The 18,496-nt window shown below is 41.9% G+C and overlaps 1 protein-coding gene across 3 annotated transcripts in view; it reads left to right on the forward strand.

Moving 5' to 3' along the window:
• tp63 (tumor protein p63) overlaps positions 1–18,427 on the forward strand; it is a 41,380-nt gene extending 22,953 nt beyond the window's left edge. For all 3 annotated transcript variants that reach the window (XM_014981734.2, XM_088005139.1, XM_014981737.2), the window contains 10 exons: positions 10,575–10,761; positions 10,838–10,953; positions 11,900–12,009; positions 12,100–12,224; positions 12,472–12,554; positions 12,641–12,765; positions 14,905–15,050; positions 16,641–16,788; positions 17,062–17,155; positions 17,267–18,427. In XM_014981734.2, the coding sequence (XP_014837220.2) occupies positions 10,575–10,761; positions 10,838–10,953; positions 11,900–12,009; positions 12,100–12,224; positions 12,472–12,554; positions 12,641–12,765; positions 14,905–15,050; positions 16,641–16,788; positions 17,062–17,155; positions 17,267–17,563 (1,431 nt within the window). In that variant the 3' untranslated portion in view covers positions 17,564–18,427. The remainder of the gene's footprint in view (positions 1–10,574; positions 10,762–10,837; positions 10,954–11,899; positions 12,010–12,099; positions 12,225–12,471; positions 12,555–12,640; positions 12,766–14,904; positions 15,051–16,640; positions 16,789–17,061; positions 17,156–17,266) is intronic.
• The last annotated feature ends 69 nt before the right edge of the window (positions 18,428–18,496 follow it).

Below are 18,496 nucleotides of genomic sequence, written 5' to 3' on the forward strand. Positions count from 1 at the left end.
CTGAATGATAGTCATGGTTGTAAAAAATAGGATTTAGGACCTGAGAGCCAAAGCGTCTTTTTGTAGATTTTCAGCTAAAAACTGATTCCAGAAAATCAATATGTCCTAAACTACTTCTCTCTACAGAGAAAGGAGAGAAAATATGTTTTGTGTCAAACTCTGAACAAAAAGCCCTAAAGATACAGTTTAAATTGCAGTTTGCTCTCATGTGTTGACACTCCTCTGGTGGGTTTGGGGGATCTTTTATGCTTGAATGAGTCTCAGGTCTGTGACTATGGTGTTATTGAGAAGTTTCCATTTTTTGTTCCTTATTCTTGTATCAAACATTTTAAAAAAATCTGAATTGAAATATTAAGTTCTTCTCTGCACCAGTTTGTATCTAGATGTTGTCCTTTGTCTTTGATCTGCTTCACCGTTCAGCGTCTACCTTTTCTTCTAGACCATCTTAGAATTGAATCACAGATTCAAACTCTTATTTAAAGAATCTGTTTGTCCACATTAAAACCTTTACTTATGTTTCTTGACTGCTGGTTATTTCCATTTTCTGTCATTCTTCTGAACCAGGCAAACATTTTACCCCAATTTTTCACATTGCAGTTGTGTCACTACTTTCCTCATCTTGTTTAAGAGAGAAACATAGTGATATAAATCTTAAGTAAATATTAAGGACACTTTCTTCAACACCAATACAGATATCTGAAGTTTAGTATTGGCAAATACAGAAAAAAAAAACAGACATAAAAGTACTGAATTACAAATTTATTTGATAACTCTGTACCAGTACAGCACCTTTAAATAAACCAACAGCTTCACAAGCTTGCTCAAATGGAAACAACACATCTTTAATTTGTTCAGTGGGTGTAGTTCAGAGCATATCAGCCAATGTAAAATAATAAGGAAACTGAAACTGAATATGTTGACTAACTTGATCAAACATGTAAAAATAAACGGCAACAAACCTTCCTTCGAATGGTTCAGAAAGTGCAATTAGGAATCCTAAATGTATTGTAAAATAAATAATGTAGAATGACGTCACTCTGAGCACAAATCATAGAATTAGACTGAATAGATCTGTCCTTATGGACTGGGTGTATTATCACTTATACACCATCTAGGATGTTATTTTCTATGGCTGGACCAATATAGATATTAATATCAGATCTGTCCAGAAAGCTCCAGGTCGGTCCATCTTCATTACTTCCTCATTGGACCGTTAAACTAGCTTATACTGATGTACTAATGTGAATCAGTTTATTTCTTTTAATGATTTTTTTTTGTGTAGCTATGAAAATAATCATATTAATGCTTAAATCTCATGTGTATTCTAATTTAATTGTATATTGTGCTATGAAGACTTCATATTACATCCTGTTTCCATTCATTGTGGTTCTGATCCCAACAAAAACATCTGAACCAACTCATTATGACTAAACTAAAATAACAGGTGACCTCCTGCTGGTAGATACTAAGTACTGACATTATTGAACCAATTGTCTTAAAACACACTATAGGTAGATCATAAAGTGTTACTTTAACTCACAGACTGACACCGTGAGCACGAATGTTCTGGACTAAAGAGTTTAAAAATAAAAACCTAAAGAAAGATTGAATTATTATTGTTGACATAGCGGCCTCAGTTCACCCTAAAGTTGAACAAAGTTCACCTGTGTTGACAAAAGTCGTAAACAAGCGGAATCGTTGCTCCAGGTGTGGCGATGCAGCTAGATGTCACCGTGTGACAGTGAAGCCACACAACCAGCTGCTCCTGCTCTGGTTGTGTGTGTGACAGGTCTGAGGGGCAGCTGTTGCATCACCACTCCACCTGTTTGCTTGTTTACGCGCCACTCTGTTCAGACAGCCTGACTGGCTGGTGCACCGATGCTCCCTAGCGGACGCCTGTAAAGATCGTGGCTTGGGGCGATGTATCGGGACGGGACAGCGGCGTTGAGAGTCAGGATGTGAAATCCTCTGCGGTTGCATCACGGACCTTCTGAGACACATGTGGATGATTACATAAAGAGTCCTGAATCATCAGCCATGATTTTCAAACCTCAGCTCCTTCTGCGCCGATTTGAACCTATTCTGCCTCCCGTATAAACCCCAGGGAGTGCTCTCCTTACTCACCGGCCACGCCAACTGTGGGATTGCAGCAGTCACCTAATTCCCACACCGCCTCACTCATCCCTCTCATTTTCACAGCCCCAAAAACAAAAGTGTTTGTCTGAAGTAGAACCGTGAGGTGGTTGGTAAGAGGCACGCCCCAGAAGCCTGCTTTACTACACATCCCATCACTGACTTCACGCGGGGAAACAGCCGGAGTCCCAGAGTCACATGATGATGCAAGACCGGTTGGGTCGGTCTGAATGTTGTTACACTCCAACAAACACCTTGACCTAGTACTTACTGATTTGCATATGAATGTCATTTAAAAGTTATTGGGGGGTTTTTTATACAAAAACCATTAGTACTCTTAAAGCATTTCATGCTTCAAGTTTGGTTGAGTCTTTGAGATTGTACCAAATACAAAGTAACTTAAAATGGACTCAAAAACACAAAAACAAAAGCTGCAAAAACTTTGTTGTGTAACTGTGTACATACTTACAGAGAACACCTTGTTGAAGCCTTTCTTCATCTTGCAACAAAGTTGTTTATATTTGCATTCTTTTAGCTAAAGTCGCAGTTTACATTTTTGCAAATGTTTACAACAATATCCTTATACAAATGTATCAGTCAGGAGTTGGTCCCAAAACCTTGTTGCAGAATGTAGTTCAGTAAGGCAGCACAAAACCACTGAGCATCACCAAAAAAACACCACACCCACAGTGAAGCATGGTGGTGGCACCAGCATGCTCTGGACTTTGTGTTTTTTATTTAACCTCCATTTAAACAAGTAAATTGAGAACTAATTCACAGCAGAAGACAGAAAAATGTCAATAGAGGAAAAAAAATAAACCATTAATAAAAATACAACCATATTCATACTGACTAAATGGACCATAATCCACAGAAGAGTTCTTGCTCTGTTCTGGATGGAACCGGAGTGAAAGAAGTTATGAACGGTTCCACATTCCTGTCTGGTTTTGCTCACAACCCTTCAGGTCTCTGCGGGAACGCTGATGATAAATACAGATTTTTATAAACAGAAAAACATGCATCCAAATGACCAGCTCAGGGCTTCCTAGGAGGTAATCAAAGCTTTAAACTGGAGTTCAGAGCTAAATCTGAGAGAAAATTATCATCACCTGCAGTGAAATTCATGCTCAGTTTCTGCAAGTAGAGTGGACAAGTGTTATAAATTTAAGATGAGGAAAGAAAAGCGAATGCTTAAAACAAATAAAGATTAATCAAACATTTAGTTTAGGGGTGTGCACACATCAGCCAGGATTTTGCTTTTTTTTTCTGAAAAATTAATTAATTTTTTAGTTGAAAAAATATTTTTAGAAGTTATTAAATTTGATATTGTTTTAACACTACAGAGGTGCGGAGATGTCGTCATGTTTTCCTTGTTTTTTTTAATTTTTTATCATAAACCTGCCAGCTTTCAACCCTAATCTTAATCCTAATGGGACTGATGACATTCATCAGCCGTGACAGCTCTGCTTCACATAATTATATATTTTTTTGTTGGGCTGATTTTTTTTTTTTATCCCTCCTTGGCCTCACAGGGAGTCCTTTTTTTCAGCCTCGTCCTAAAAGACGAGCGATTACAGCGTTGCTTCTCGTCTTAAAGGAGCCTCCCTCGCCTGATCTCAGGAGCTCTGCTTCAAAGCTCTCCTTAATCTCAGCCCGATAGCTCAACGGCTGGACTGACGGACGGATGGCAGAGAGCCACCGAAGATGTCACCGGCGCTGCACAGATCCACTAATGCCCCTTTTTTTTCTTCTTTCTTTTCTTTTTTTTTTTTTTTTTTTTTTTTGAAGACCTGTGGGATCTTCCACGGGACTTAATGGACTGTGTACTGTACTTTTTGATGACTGTTCTTACGGAGACACACCTAATCCCTAACCCACACCTTAACCTCTTCCTGTCTAGGATGAGTGTGACACACACACATGAATACATACACACAACACGTCAACCCTTCCCAGAACGTCTCCCACATGGTTTCCCCCCCGCTGGCGGCCTCTGACCTAATGGGTCAGATTAAAGGTCAAACAAATACGCAGTTTTATCTCCTTTTTTTTGTGAATTAATGGAGTGTAGCAAATGAGGCGACCATTGTCAGGGCGAAAGATTGGTGGTGTTTGCCGTCTGTATTATCCACCGCCGTCAGAAAGTGGCCATGGTCTGGGCTATCGGTGGGCCGCTGCGGAGCTCAGGGGGGGATTACAGTAATGGATTGGCGGCCTGTAGGTAATACTTGTGTAAATACCGTGTGCCTCTTTCCTGAACCCTGTGCTCTCGCAGAGGGCTCTGTCTTTTTGAGGAGAGTTAAGCTTGATGGCTGCATCTCACATTGCGCCGCAGGAGGAGGAGGACAGGCTGTGAATGCTCAAAGAGACGAGTGTTCCAGCGAAAGGCAGCAAGACGCAGCTTGCCCCTGGAACATCTGCGGGCCCGTCCCACGCCTCACGAAATTGGGCCGAGACTTGTTTGTGTCAACGAACCTGTTGCGACTCGCCCATCGCGTGGAGAGCGACGAGCCCTGAGAGCTGCAGATGGGAAAAAAAGTGGAGGGGGAATTTTTTTTTTTTTTTTTTTTTTTCTTCCAAGGCAGAGTTGGAAAGGTTTTATGACAGCTTTGGGATCTCTCCATGATCGTCATGGAAAAGCACATTCTTCTACAGCTACAATTACCAGAGTCGTTTTTTTTTTTTTCTTTGAGCTTGGTGTTGCGCGACTTTGTTTAGCTGTTTTTTTACTCGGAATATACTTCCTCTAAAAAAAACCACTTTTTTAACAAATATTATTGTTTTTTTTTCTACACTTTATACATCAAAAACACAAAATATTAGCTGGACAACTAGAAGATAAAGAGAAGTAAACTACACCAAGTATTTTTGGTGTAGTTTCTATTTTATATATCTTTGTGCACTTGAAATTAGACAAAACCAACTTACAAATAACCTTTCAGAAAGATATGATTTTATTTTGAGTCAATAATTCCTTAATATTGATAATAAAGGGCTATTTCCACTGGCAGATTATTTAACTTGTAACATGGAATAACTGGCACTTTTTCACCAAAACAAAGAATTATTGACATAAAACAAGCTCCTACATTTTGCAGAAAATGAATTATTGAATTAGTTTTGTCTTATTTCAAGTGAACTAAGACACTTGAACTAGAAACTACACCAGAATACTTGGTGAGAGTTTGTTTTTGCAGTGTTTCAATTATTTCCCTGCCAGTTAGTTGCTTAAACCAGATTTAAAAAAATTTTTATATCACCTTTATTTAACCAGGTAAGTTGATTGAAAATAAATTATTTTCAACAACGACCTGTTTCAAAAACTTTAAAACATCAAACAACATCATAGAATATGCTACTTTACAGACCCACTAAACAGTTGAGCTACAAAAATGGATTTTCGAAATAATTTTAAGCAATACGAACAGTTTTACTTTTTCTCCTAAATTAATACACATCTAATTGATCAGGAGAGTGATGTGTATTGGATCCTCAGACTACGAGCGGCCACAGGGCAGCGTACAGGTTAGCTTCAGGACGCGTGTCATCACAAGATTGGTTGGCCAAGATAAGTTCTGCTGACGACCGGCAAACGTTCCTCTCTTTGGATGGAAACGGTCCTCTAAAACGTTCAATTTATTTAAATAAAGAAGCGGTTTCTTCGCTTCTTGCTTCTCAAAAAGCAGGAAAAGGAGGAAAGAGGGGAATGGAGGGGGGGGAAAATCAGCTCTTTTGGATTATTGTTGATTTAAACAGGTTTGGAAGACGCTCCAGGCATGACATGACTTGTCAGGAATGAAGAAGACAAGACCAGAGGCGCCAAACAGTGCTTGTTTAAGGCCTGATGTTTGTCAGGACTTGACTCCTGCATGCGCCCGCAGCGCCTGTCAGGGAGAGAAGAACGCTACAGCTGTGGGCCTGCCTCAACCTGCGCTGCAGAGGAAGTCTCTGTTTCTCTCTTCTTCTCTCCCTCTTTCCTTGTCAGGGGGAACTTCAGCAGGATTTAATAAGTAACGGCGCACACACACATATCCCTGCAAACTCTCCTTTTGCAGTTTTCTACCAGTACTAGTTTAGCAGCAGCAGCAGTGCAGTTGCTGCATGCGTTTCTTTTGGTCGTGCCACGTGTTGGATGTCCGGCGGGCCAATCACGTGTGATTCCCACCAACAGTTTTTTCTTTTCTTTTTTTCTTTCTTTCTTTCAAATGATTGTGATTAAGTGGCTCTCTGCATTGTGCGGCCGTGTTGTTCCTCGCCTGTGTAATTCACATTGTGACCAATGAAAGGCCCATAATTACACGTTAACACCTGAGCACCGCGCCCTGTGTGAGCCACTGGATCCCATCAGTCAACTCGCCGTCCTCCTCCACCCTGAACGCTCTCAGGAGCAGCGACTGCGCTCGCTCTCTGCACTGCAAACACACACACGCACACACACCAGCAGCAGTACATAGTTGCACTCTTAAAAGTTTGTAGCTGGAGGGCTGGGATGGTTTCCTGCTCTGTGTGTGTGTGTGTGTGTGTGCGTGTGTGTGCGTGTGCGTGTGTGTGTGCGTGTGTGTGTGTGTGTGTGTGTGTGTGTGTGTGTGTTCTTTGCATATGATGGAGTGTAAACGCTGAGGTTTAAGATCATCTAAACAAACTGCCTCAAACATCTCTGATTGGGTCATTGTGCATCACCTCGTGTTGTTTTTGCTACATAAATCCTTCTCCCTGTGATCACACCATTAAATGATCGGTTTTTTCTTTAGGCTTTTTTTTTTTTTTGCCTCCTAATCCTAGGCTCTCTTTTTCTGTTTCTCCTCGCCTGCGTTTGGCTTCTCCACCTCATTTAGCTGATTGACAGAGGCGTACGGGGAGTATCGGGTTAGAGGCGAGGGGACAAGCACCACTATTTATCTTAACTTCTTCTTTTCTTTAGTTTTTTTTGCCCCTTCTTCTTAAGAAGCGGTGGTTTTAGAAAGCCGCTTTGATTTTTAAGGAAGAATCAGTTCAGCCGTCGTGTTGACATACATGTCACAGAGCCTGAACTGTGATTTGGATTTTAAGTCGCCATTCCTCCACTGCAAAAACCCCAAATCTTACCAAGTAATTTTGTTTAGAGTTCAATGTCACTTGAAATAAGACAAAACTAACTTACAAGTGACTTTTTTTTTTTACAAGATATAGGATGTTGTTTTAAGTTACTAATTTCTAAATGTTGATTAAAAAAATTACAAGTTCGACTGGCAGGTTATTTCACTTATGGGAAAAATCTTCTATATCTTGCAAAAACGTTACTTGTAAGTTTGTTTTGTCTCATTTCAAGTATATTATGATAGTTGCACTAGAAACTAGACTAAAAATACTTAAGTTTTTGCAGTGCTTTCTTTAACATTTTATTTAAGTAGCATCATATGAATCTCGCAAAACTATTCTTACAACTTTTGCTTTTGCTATTTGATAAAAAGCTAAGTAGCAGATAAAAGTGCAGTAAAGATTAAATATGGTCACCAACTTAACTTTTTGTTTTAAGAAATATCTGAAAAGTGTGGTGTGCATTTATGAATTCATCCCCGCCTACATTTAAATGTACAGTACTTGCACAAAGTCCAGTGAATGGTTTGCTTTCGTAATTCGGCCAATTTATAAATGCTAATTTAATCCACCAGTGGGTGATTTAATCTCAGTATAAAACCAACTGTTTGGTTTGTTAGAGATCATTAGTGAGCAAGCAGCGACATGAAGACCAATGAGAGCAGCGGGCGGGTTAGAGAGAAAGTTGTGGTGAAGTTTAAAGCAGAGTTAGGCTGCGTATTAACCCCCCTTTACTCTGACGCACCGTAACTAAAATCCAGTGAAACCAGTCGGAAATTCAGTCCATCAATAAACGTAGAAAATCTACAGAAATATTACAATATTTTAACTCTGGAGCCTCTGGAGGAGCTGCAGAGTTACCTACAGATATTGTAATAGAAAACATGCAAAAACACAAAATCTTACCAAGTGTTTTTGGTTTGGTTTCCAGTGCAAATATCTTTCTACTCTTGAAATAAGACAAAACTAACTCGCAAGTGACTTATTAGCAAAAAATGGGAGCTTAATAAAAAAAAAATTACAAGTTCCACTGGCAGATTATTTCACCTATAACATGGGGAAAATGTTTTGTTATAAGTGAAATAATATGCTGGTGACTCTAGTATTTTTTAAATCAACATTAATGACTTAAAAGAAGCCCTCATGTCTTGCTGAAAATACATTTGTAAGTTAAGTGTGCTGAGATATTTAAACAGGAAACTAGACCAAAAATACTTGGTAAGACTTTGTTTTTGCAACAGGGAATGAAGTAGATCAAAGAGTTTAGATTAAACCCAAGATAATGTGTGTCAAAGGTACTGACAGGGATACAAAAAGAAGTTTTAAAACTGTAGCGTTTTTCCTTTTCGCTTCCCACTTATGTACCGCTTTTGTCTCAGCCGGTCGTAAAACAAAAGGACGTTTGCAGTCGCAGTGTGACAAAATCACACAGAAGCTTTTGTGAGGCACTGATTTCTGTAAATCAGAACCTGCTGGTTGAGTCGAGGTCAATAAGAAAACAGGTTTTGCGTGGAGAGAGGAGTCAGGTGTGTTTGTGCCAAGCTGGGGAAAATGAACATCAACACATCCTGGTACTGGGATGAGTTCCCTGATTCACTGGAATTACTCTTAATAGAGGAGGAATTTCATGTTGTGTTTGCGTTACCAAACAAGCCGCTGGCGCTTTTTCTTTTCTTTTTTTTCCCTCTCTCTCTCTCTGACAAGGAAATATTCACCTCCACCCCCAGCCTGTGTCTTCTGCACACAGAGGGATTTAAAGCCCTGCTTACACAGCAGTGATTTGAATGGTTTGTTTACACAGTTGGGTTGTGCCTATTAGTAACAATTCAGTCTTTTCTGATGGCTTACTGCTTATCAATCCCAGCAGTGCCAGGGATCAAGGCACATCCATTATTTATGACTCTCAGGCTCGCCAAGTTGAACGCGGGCCAGCTTGTGTTTGAGCAACCATCGCATTTCGGCATCGGTCACGGGCGGATCGTGCGATTAGTCCTCCACTCCTGCACTCAGACCTGAAAGCGATTCATTTTCAGCCAAGTGCACAAGTCAGATCTGCACCCGGCCTAATATGTAGCTGGAGCATGGCAGCCACTTCACAAGCGCTGCTGTGTATGATGAGTAGCCGTCAGATGCTTCAGCAGAACTCTGATCAAAGCCAGGGCCCCCGTCTAATTACTCCTGGAAGGGTCCATTTTACGGTGGAAGTCCCACAGGCTCTCTGTACGACACTTTTAAGGTTGCCAATACACACTTGTTGCCACTAAACCTCCTCTCTCTCTATCTGTGTGTGTGTGTGAGTGTTTATTTATGTAGGTCATAATCATAGTGTTGCGTTTAGCACTTTTTGCTTCAGGGAAAAACCAGAAGTGTTCAGTCGGGGCAACAGGTGTTCCAAGATGAATCTGTTGGAGATGATAAATGCAAACTGTAAAATCTAAGAACAGAGACAAGTTTTTCTTCCACACTGCAAAAACATATTTTTTTTAGCAAATATCTTAACACTTGAAATAAGACTAAGTTACAAGTAAAGTAAGTTAGTTTCAGCAAGATTGTAGAAGCTTGTTTTAAGTCAACAATTTCTTAATATTTTTTTTTTAAAGTACTAGTTACACCGGCAGATTATTTCATCTTTAAAATGTTTTAAGTCACATATTCTGCCTGTGAAACTAATATATTAAAAAAACATCAAATATTGAGAAATTATTGACTTAAAAGAAGCTCTAAGCTTTCCTTAGAAACTTTTTATTCTACTTAGAATAATCAATCAAACTGAACTGTTTGATAACTAGGATCAATTGGGATGTTTGAAATTAAATGATTGTTTTTTTGTAAAGTGCCTTAAGATGATATTTGTTGTGAATAGATTGAATTGAATCCCGTATCTTTTTCATCAATAACTTACTTGTAAGTTAGTTTTGTCTTATTTTGAGTGTACTAAGATATTTTCACTATAAACTAGACAGAAAATACTGTCTAAGAAAACAGAAAAGAGTTTGTGTTTTTACAGTGCAGATGATATTTCCTGTTTGTTTAAATATTCTGATGCACAGGTGTCCAACACCAGGCCCGCAGGCCAAACCGGCTCGCCAGCACTATTAATGTGGCCCTCTTGACATCAAAGGGCCACATTAACAGTTGCAGCTTTAAGCTGTTTTCTCTTTATAGAACTAAACTATGTTGATGTGAAAAATTGCTATGGATAATTACAGTTTACTAATCTAACACAGAGATTAATACTAATCTTAATATTTTAACGGATAGTTTTCTCAGTAGATTCTACCGCATCCGGCCCTTTGAGGACATTTATAATCTTGATGTGGCACAAAACAAGAGTTTTCATTTCCACCTCTGTTCTTATGTTTCAGTACTCGACAGACCTGAAGAAGCTCTACTGCCAGATTGCCAAGACCTGTCCCATCCAGATCAAAGTGCTGACCCCGCCTCCGCAGGGGGCCGTCATCCGGGCCATGCCCGTCTATAAAAAAGCCGAGCACGTGACCGAGGTGGTGAAGCGCTGCCCGAACCACGAGCTGAGCCGCGAGTTCAACGACGGTCAGTCCCAGACCTCACACTCTGTGATTGTTGTTAGTGCGAAGTGTTTTAATGACCCGGACGGCGCCGCTTCCAGGTCAGATCGCGCCGCCGAGCCACCTGATCCGCGTGGAGGGAAACAGCCACGCCCAGTACCTGGAGGACACTATCACTGGGAGACAGAGCGTACTAGTTCCATACGAGCCCCCACAGGTGAGGAAACCTTTGAGCTTTTCCACGGTTTGCCACTTTATAAATACACACTATGTGAAAGATAAAATATACATGGGTTTAAAGATGCTTACGAATAAAAATATCAGAAAAGCAAGTTTTTTAACTTTTGGCCTTTGGAGAGTGGCAAGCAGAAAGCCGTCAGTACTTTAAAGGTTGACGGCTTTGGGGGTGGAGCAGAAATGCAGAAGAAGTTAGTCTGATTGGAAAAAATGCAACTTCTTTTGCTTTTAGAAATCTAGCAGCACAAAGATGGTGCAATATCACAAAGATGGTGGTGGCAGCATCTTGTTCCAGGCTGGAAAAAGACTGGTGAGACTGGATGACTTTAAATATGCAGCCAAAACCACAGCGGATCAAGGGAGATTTGTTCAAAATGGCCCTGTCAAAGTCCAGACCAAATCCATTTGAGACTTGAAAACATCCAATCTCAGCTTCAGTTATTTACAGTGCTGATTCAGGAGGGGTTGAATAGAAATGCACTCTACTCCTACAGATTTTTCAATCCCTTCAAAATGATGCACTAGTTTGTTTTGGTCTATTAAATAAAATACATTGGAGTTATGTAAGGTCACAGTGATGAAAAGGTTCATCTTCATGGTGTTCTAAGGTTTTGTAAGGAAATGGTAAATATTTAGTTTTAGTATATAGCAGCAGTTTTTATAATCCATCTGCCCAGATTTAAATAAAAGGCTCAACGTGAAATAAGAATAAATCCATGTTTTGTCATATTGATTAGAAAAGCACCTTGAAAACAGCAGTGGACCGAAGTGTTTGACGGTTTACACCAATCATCATGACATAAAACAGATTAAAACAATGAGTTAACGTAGAGCTACAGAAAACAAGATGAGTAAAAGTGTGACAGAAACGTGTTTTTAAAAGATTTAAAAAGTCCAATCTCTCCGTCTGTGTTTCCCCTCTTCAGGTCGGGACAGAATTCACAACGATCTTGTATAATTTCATGTGCAACTCAAGCTGCGTGGGCGGAATGAACCGGCGCCCCATCCTCATCATCGTCACCCTGGAGACCAGAGAGTAAGAGACGCCGCTCCGTCCTCTCCAGCCGCCGCTGCTGTTCGCTCACTTTGTGTCTGACAGAGTCTCCATGTCCTCCTCCCCTCCCAGTGGACAGGTTCTGGGCCGCCGCTGCTTCGAGGCCCGGATCTGCGCCTGCCCTGGCCGAGACCGGAAGGCGGACGAGGACAGCATCCGCAAGCAGCACGTAACGGACAACTCAAAGAGCAGTGATGGTACGAAGCGCCGTAAGTAGGGCCGGGGCTGGTGGCGGGCTGATGAGCTTTGGCTTTACGTGACGTGCTGACGGTGTCCAGGAGCCTCAACCACTAACACTGCAGGAATGTTAGCATCAGCGCTAGCGTTAGCATCCCCTCTGCCTGCCGCCCTGCTTGATCCTTCCTCCTGTTCTGGCTCAGTGTAAGTGTCCAACACACTGCGGCTTTCCATTCACTCTGCTTTGGTTTTCCTGCTCTTTTCCAGCTTACCGCCAGATTTCTCAAAGCATCCAGATGTCCACCATCAAGAAGAGAAGATCTACAGATGAGGAAGTGTTTTGTTTACCTGTAAGTCTATAAATTATAGAGTAAAACTTTGTTCTGAGCTCCGATCTGCTTCCTAACGCTGTCTGATTTTGTTTTGTCCACTGCAGATCAAAGGTCGTGAAATCTATGAGATGTTGGTGAAAATCAAAGAGTCTCTGGAGCTCATGCAGTTCCTGCCACAGCACACAATAGAGTCGTACAGACAGCAGCAGCAGAACCTCCTCCAGAAGCAGTGAGTGCCAGCTGTGATTGTTCTCAAGTGAAACAAAAAGGTTTTCCAGCAACAGTAGAAATGCACCCATCAGCTTTGTGGCCAGGCTCAGACTTTTACCATCCAGTTCAGCCAATTCTGGTCTCTGTTTAGTGACCAGAATGAAAAGCATTGAAAATAAAGTCATCTCTGTTAGGACCAGAGGTGACGTCACACTGGGTGAGAGAGTGTTCGCTGTAAAGTGGGCTTTTATTCCTATTTTAAAACAAAGAGGTGGTATTTTGAGCATAAATTCTTATGTTAACGCTGAGCGTTATTAGCTTTGTTGATTGTAAACATCAGTTCCAGCTTTTAATGTAGGAACTTAAAGCTGCAGTACGTAACTGGTTAGAAAAAATGTTTAACATATTTGTTAAAACTTCCTCCATGTTGCCACAGAATAATGAGACAGGTCATATTTTACATATTGTAACTAATATGTTAAAAAAAAAAAAAAATCTTAAAAAATTTTCTACAAAAGTGACGTACTGCAGCTTTAAGTAAACTTAAGTTATGTCAGATTTTTCTGACTGGCTGCTCTCTGGTGGTTCCTGGTGCATTTCTAGCTGCATGTTTTCCTGCGTGGCTCCAGCCAAACGCCACTAACCGAGCAGTCTGATCGCGCCGTAGCTATCCAGAAATTTACCCAGAATCCCTCAAAGTTGGCAGCCTTAGAGGGCAAGTCTGGCGTTAAGCCGGGGCAGTTTTTCCTTCCCTCCCGTCTCGTTCTCTCTCGGGTCAGGAGCCAGGAAGCCGAACGGTGGCGAGAGGCGGTGTTTAAGTTCTCAGATTGGCGGTAACACCTTCGGCTGCTCTGCCAGCTTCAGCAGAGTCAAAGTGTTTCAGACGCCTTCGACCCGTGGCAACCAGGAGACGGTTACCGCCTCGCTGTGAGGTCATGCTGTGTTTCTTCTGCCTGGCAGTGAAACACGCTGCGATTTCTGAACCGTTCAGAACCGTGTTCCTCTCAGCTCCGCTTGTCTTGTGTGTTTGTGGTTTTCCTCACTCCTTCACTCCATTGTAAATAAATGACTTCAGTTCTGTCTGCATTCACACTGAACGGCTCCCTGTGGTGAAATGCCCTGTTCTGTGTGTGTACACTGCCATCTTCTGGCCAGCAGCTGCACTGCAGTAAGTAAGTTGCTGAAGTCAAAGGTTTGGTGAATGTTTTCCTGCTGCTTTCTTCACCTCTGGCCCACTCCAGGGTGTCTCTCTCTCTCTCTCTCTCTCTCTCTCTCTCTCTCTCTCTCTCTCTCTCTCTATCTCTGTCTCTCTCTCTGTCTCTTTCTCTCTGTGTGTCTCCTCCTGCGCTGAGCCCTTATTTCTACTCTCTCTTGTCTCTGGTTCCTCCCTGCAGCCTGATAAAAAGCCGTCTGGGCAGCCAGCTCCTGGAGTCTGCAGGAGAGCAGAGGCGGCGCTGCAGCTCCTCCTGAAACTCTGCTCCACATTCCTCTTCCTCCTCCTCGTCTTCATCTTCCTCCGGCCTACACGGACCTCCTCTCTGTCTACTTTAGTATTTTTTTTTCTCCTGTCCCTCCTCTGTCCTGTGGTGGGACTCATTTTGCTGGACAGACTCATTTGACTGACTTTGCATGCTGTTTGTGAAGCGCTGCCATCTTTCAGCCTCTAGGCTGAGGTTTGTACAGGAACAAAGCCTGATTGCTGCTGCTGCTTCTTCTTCTTTTTTTATTCTATTTGAGACTCATAAAGTAAACATTTTGAGGCTTTGCGTTGTTCTGAGAGCTGGACTCAAACTTTTTCTGGGTTTTTGAGGGTATGAGTGAAACCTACCTGCTAGTGCAGGTCATGTTTTCTAAAGCCACTGCAGGACAGTTTGTGCGTTTGAACTTTTCCTCAAAGTTGGCTTCGAATAGATCAAGCTTGAGATGTGCACCATGTGACCTCTCTGTTTGAAACAGATCAGCTTCTCCTGCTGGCTTCTGCACGCTCTTCTGTCATAATATAATCAAACGGAATAAAAACCTTTTCCTGCTGGAATCTGATTGTTTTTCTGTCATAAAAAAACAAAATGCAGTAATCACAAGGTAATATGACATGACTGGAAGATTTGTATTCAGACTCTGAGGGCGTTGCTAATGTCTCCTCTCTCTCCTGCTCCAGAACCACGATGCAGTCCCCAACTACTTACGGGTCGAGCTCCCCAACTCACGGAAAAGTGAACAAGCTGCCGTCGGTGAGCCAGCTCATCAACCCGCAGCAGCGCAACACGCTCACCCCTTCCAGCATGATGGGAGGCCTCACTGACAGTAAGTCTGCTGTCCGCCCACACACCCGCTCCCAAACACACACAGCTGCCCCCAGAGCCCCGCCCAGCCCCACAACGGCCGCCAGCATGCTAAAAGTAGAGGTGCACCCATCAGAGGCTTTCTGGCCAATTTCCGATCATTTTTTGTAAAACTCTAAGCTGCAGAGACGGATCGCTCTTTTAAAACTTTAAATCAGTGCCTCCAGGAAGTTGCGACGTTGAGATCCCAACTATTAATGCGGATTCACTCCACATTCGCAAATTTTGCACAGACTCGCAAGTCTCACTAACTTTTCCGCAAATCTGACCTGATTTCCTTCTTTTCTGACCAATCACAGCAACTCGGCTGGATTCTGACCAACCCCATTTAAATCAAACTTCCTGTTTCACCCAACATGGAAGATGAAAACATGTGATGCTAAAGATTTGCATCTTTTCTTTTTCTTTGCTAAAACCATTTTGAGAGCTTCTCTGTAAACGGTTCATATTGAATGACTATGGAATTCATTTTGCACTTTGACCTATCCTCTGGACATCATACAAATGATTTCATTTGCTTTAAGGGTTTCGTTCCAACAAGGTACTTGAAAACGTTTTTTTGGACTTTAAATATTAACTGTTAAATTCCTGTCCTTTTTCAAAACTACAACTTTTTGAAAAAGTTTCAGGCCACAATAATCACAAAACATGGCAACATCCTGGAGGGACTGATAAATGACCTGCTTCCAAAAAAGATTACAAAACTGAAAGAAACTACAAACACAATAATGTCCTCCAGGTTGTGGGACAGACGCAGCTACGAGCAAAACTAGCTAGTTAATGAACTTAATGCTTGAGAGGATTTGTTATTGTAACTACGTAGGAGTTTTTAAAACAAAGAGGTGACGTCACACTGTGTGAGTCTGTCACAAAACAAAGCTAAACTGTGATTAGCATCTTTTATTAGGCTTTAGAGTGATTTTAGAGCGATTAGCACTGTTAGCATTCTGATAGAGGAATCCCATTCTGATCCTTACTAACTAGACTCTGACAGAGACGAAAAGGAAACTAGCAAATAAATAAATAAATGGTTTTAGTTTGGAACAGAAGTGAACCAGTGGCTAAGATGAACATCATCGGGCCGACTGGCGATAAATTTACAATTATTATGTCTGTGATGGACATAATAAAGCTAGCTAGGATATATTAGCATATATTAGTTTTTACGTACATTAACATTCCTGAAGTCCTGTGATGTATTTGAACAACTTTTTGTTCATGAATATAAGACACCTTAATTTCAGATGCATGAAATTAAGGTGTCGTTAAAAGTGTTGACACTTTTAACGCCCTGCTCTGTAATGTTGCCATAGAAACGAGCTTCATATATCAAAATGCCTTTAGAGACTCGGCTTTCTAAGGAACTACTTCCACACTAAAGAGTGTTGGAAGTGGTGACGATGGTGTTATATGTATGGTGTGTTCACTGATTGGCTGAAAGCCATTTGCGAAGTAGCGCCCCCCCACACTCCCCCCATCCCTCCGTTTCCGCTGACCTTTCCACCCAGAGCAGTGAGATGAAGGCTCACGTTAGCTCCCTTTGTCTCTGCAGTGACCCCCATTATGGGCTCCCACATCCCCATGAGTGCTGACATGAGCTCACTGAGCCCCACACACGCCCTGCAGCAACAGCTGCCCCTGGTGCCCTCCTCCCACTGTACCCCCCCTCCTCCATACCCCATGGACAGCAGCATCTCCAGGTATCTAAGCAACGCTTGTCGCCACACATCCACGCTGCTTCTTTGGTTTTTGCTTGCTTTTAACCATTGCAGGAACGCTATACCTGTTAAATTGAGTAATCATAAATCTTTTTTAGTTGACAGCATCACATTAGAATGGTTTAAAAGACAAAAAAATAAACGCTTTGACGTCACACTGCGAGTTAAAAAATTAACCTGGAAGCTGCAAGCTGAATGTTTTCACTGGTGGTGTGATGAGAGCAGACCAACAGTCTCCTGCTTGTCCTCCTGCAGCTTCCTCCTACGGCTGGGCTGTGCAGGCTGCTTGGATTACTTCACAGCACAAGGCCTAACCAACATGTACCAGATTGAGAACTATAACTTGGAGGTGAGCCCTTGCCTATCCAACACGAGTCATATGATGGGTTAGAGAGAAGAGAGGGGCTCGGCCTGCGCATACTAACCCCTGCCCCCCTACCCCCTGTGTAATGACCATTAGGACCTGTCCAGGCTGAAGATCCCCACCGAGTTCCAGCACATCATCTGGAAGGGCATCATGGAGCACCGACAGGCCATGGACTTTTCCCCTCCGCCGCACATAGTGCGCACCACCAGCGGCGCCTCCACCGTCAGCGTGGGCTCCTCCGAGGCGCGGGGCGAGCGCGTCATAGACGCCGTACGTTTCACCCTGCGCCAGACTATCTCCTTCCCGCCTCGCGACGAGTGGTCCGACTTCTCCTTCGACCTGGATTCCCGCCGCAACAAGCAGCAGCGCATCAAGGAGGAGGGGGAGTAGGAGCCGCTCCGCGCTCTCTCTTTCTCTCGATTCCCAGAGCCTCATTTCACATCTCATCTCATTTCATGCCAAAAAGATGGAACATTTCGTTCAAAAAAAAGAAAGAAAAGGCCAATTGTTGGTGCAAAGGCTACAGATCTTGTAAAACTGATTGCAGAAATGCACTTATGTTCATTTTGTGTTTTTTTTTTTATTACTGGTGATAAGCACAGCTGTATTGTGTAATTTCTTGAGAGCACTTAAGAAATGCTGAATATTTCAATGTTGCTGACTTGTCTGGGTTTTTGCTTCTGTTTCTGTAAATTAGTCTGGCTCACTGTTTTTTTTTTTTTTTTTTGTGGAGGCGGAATAGATTGTAAACATTTCATTTCTTCTATAAGAAGTATTAATGACAGGAGCAGCAGCTTGTTTTCTACTGTAGCTGTAGTTTTTATGCCACCTTATTCAGTCAGCTTTTGAAGTACGTTTCTTTGAGATGGTCATTCATTTGATGTAGCCATATATAGGCCTAATGCTCTTGACCCAGTGTTTGTTTTGTTTTTTAACATGACTGATGTATGTTAGCTGTTTAAACCCAAACACAAGTATTTGTTTTACCACAGATATGTTTTGGTATTCTTTCATTAAATAAGGTGCCAGCAACTCAAATGTTTGTATATAATTCTGTATATATAGTCTTTACAAAGGAGCCAAGTGTTGTAACCCTGCGCAGTCGTTCAAGCTGTGCAGGTGCAAGCATTAGTTCAGGTCAAAGTAGTGAAAACACGAATTAAATGCTTTGCTTTTTGTATGTTTTGTAAATATTTGCAACTTATCAATGGTATTTTGTTATAAATTCAAAATAAAGTTCATAATATCTTGTCATTGTAGGCACCCTGAGTTTAAACTTTCAAAACTTGAGGTTGGCAGCTGAAGGTTCTGATTTAAAACAAA

Source organism: Poecilia mexicana, unplaced genomic scaffold (genome assembly GCF_051168715.1).
Source record: "Poecilia mexicana isolate PSO_F unplaced genomic scaffold, ASM5116871v1 scaffold_4, whole genome shotgun sequence".
NCBI lineage: Eukaryota > Metazoa > Chordata > Actinopteri > Cyprinodontiformes > Poeciliidae > Poecilia > Poecilia mexicana.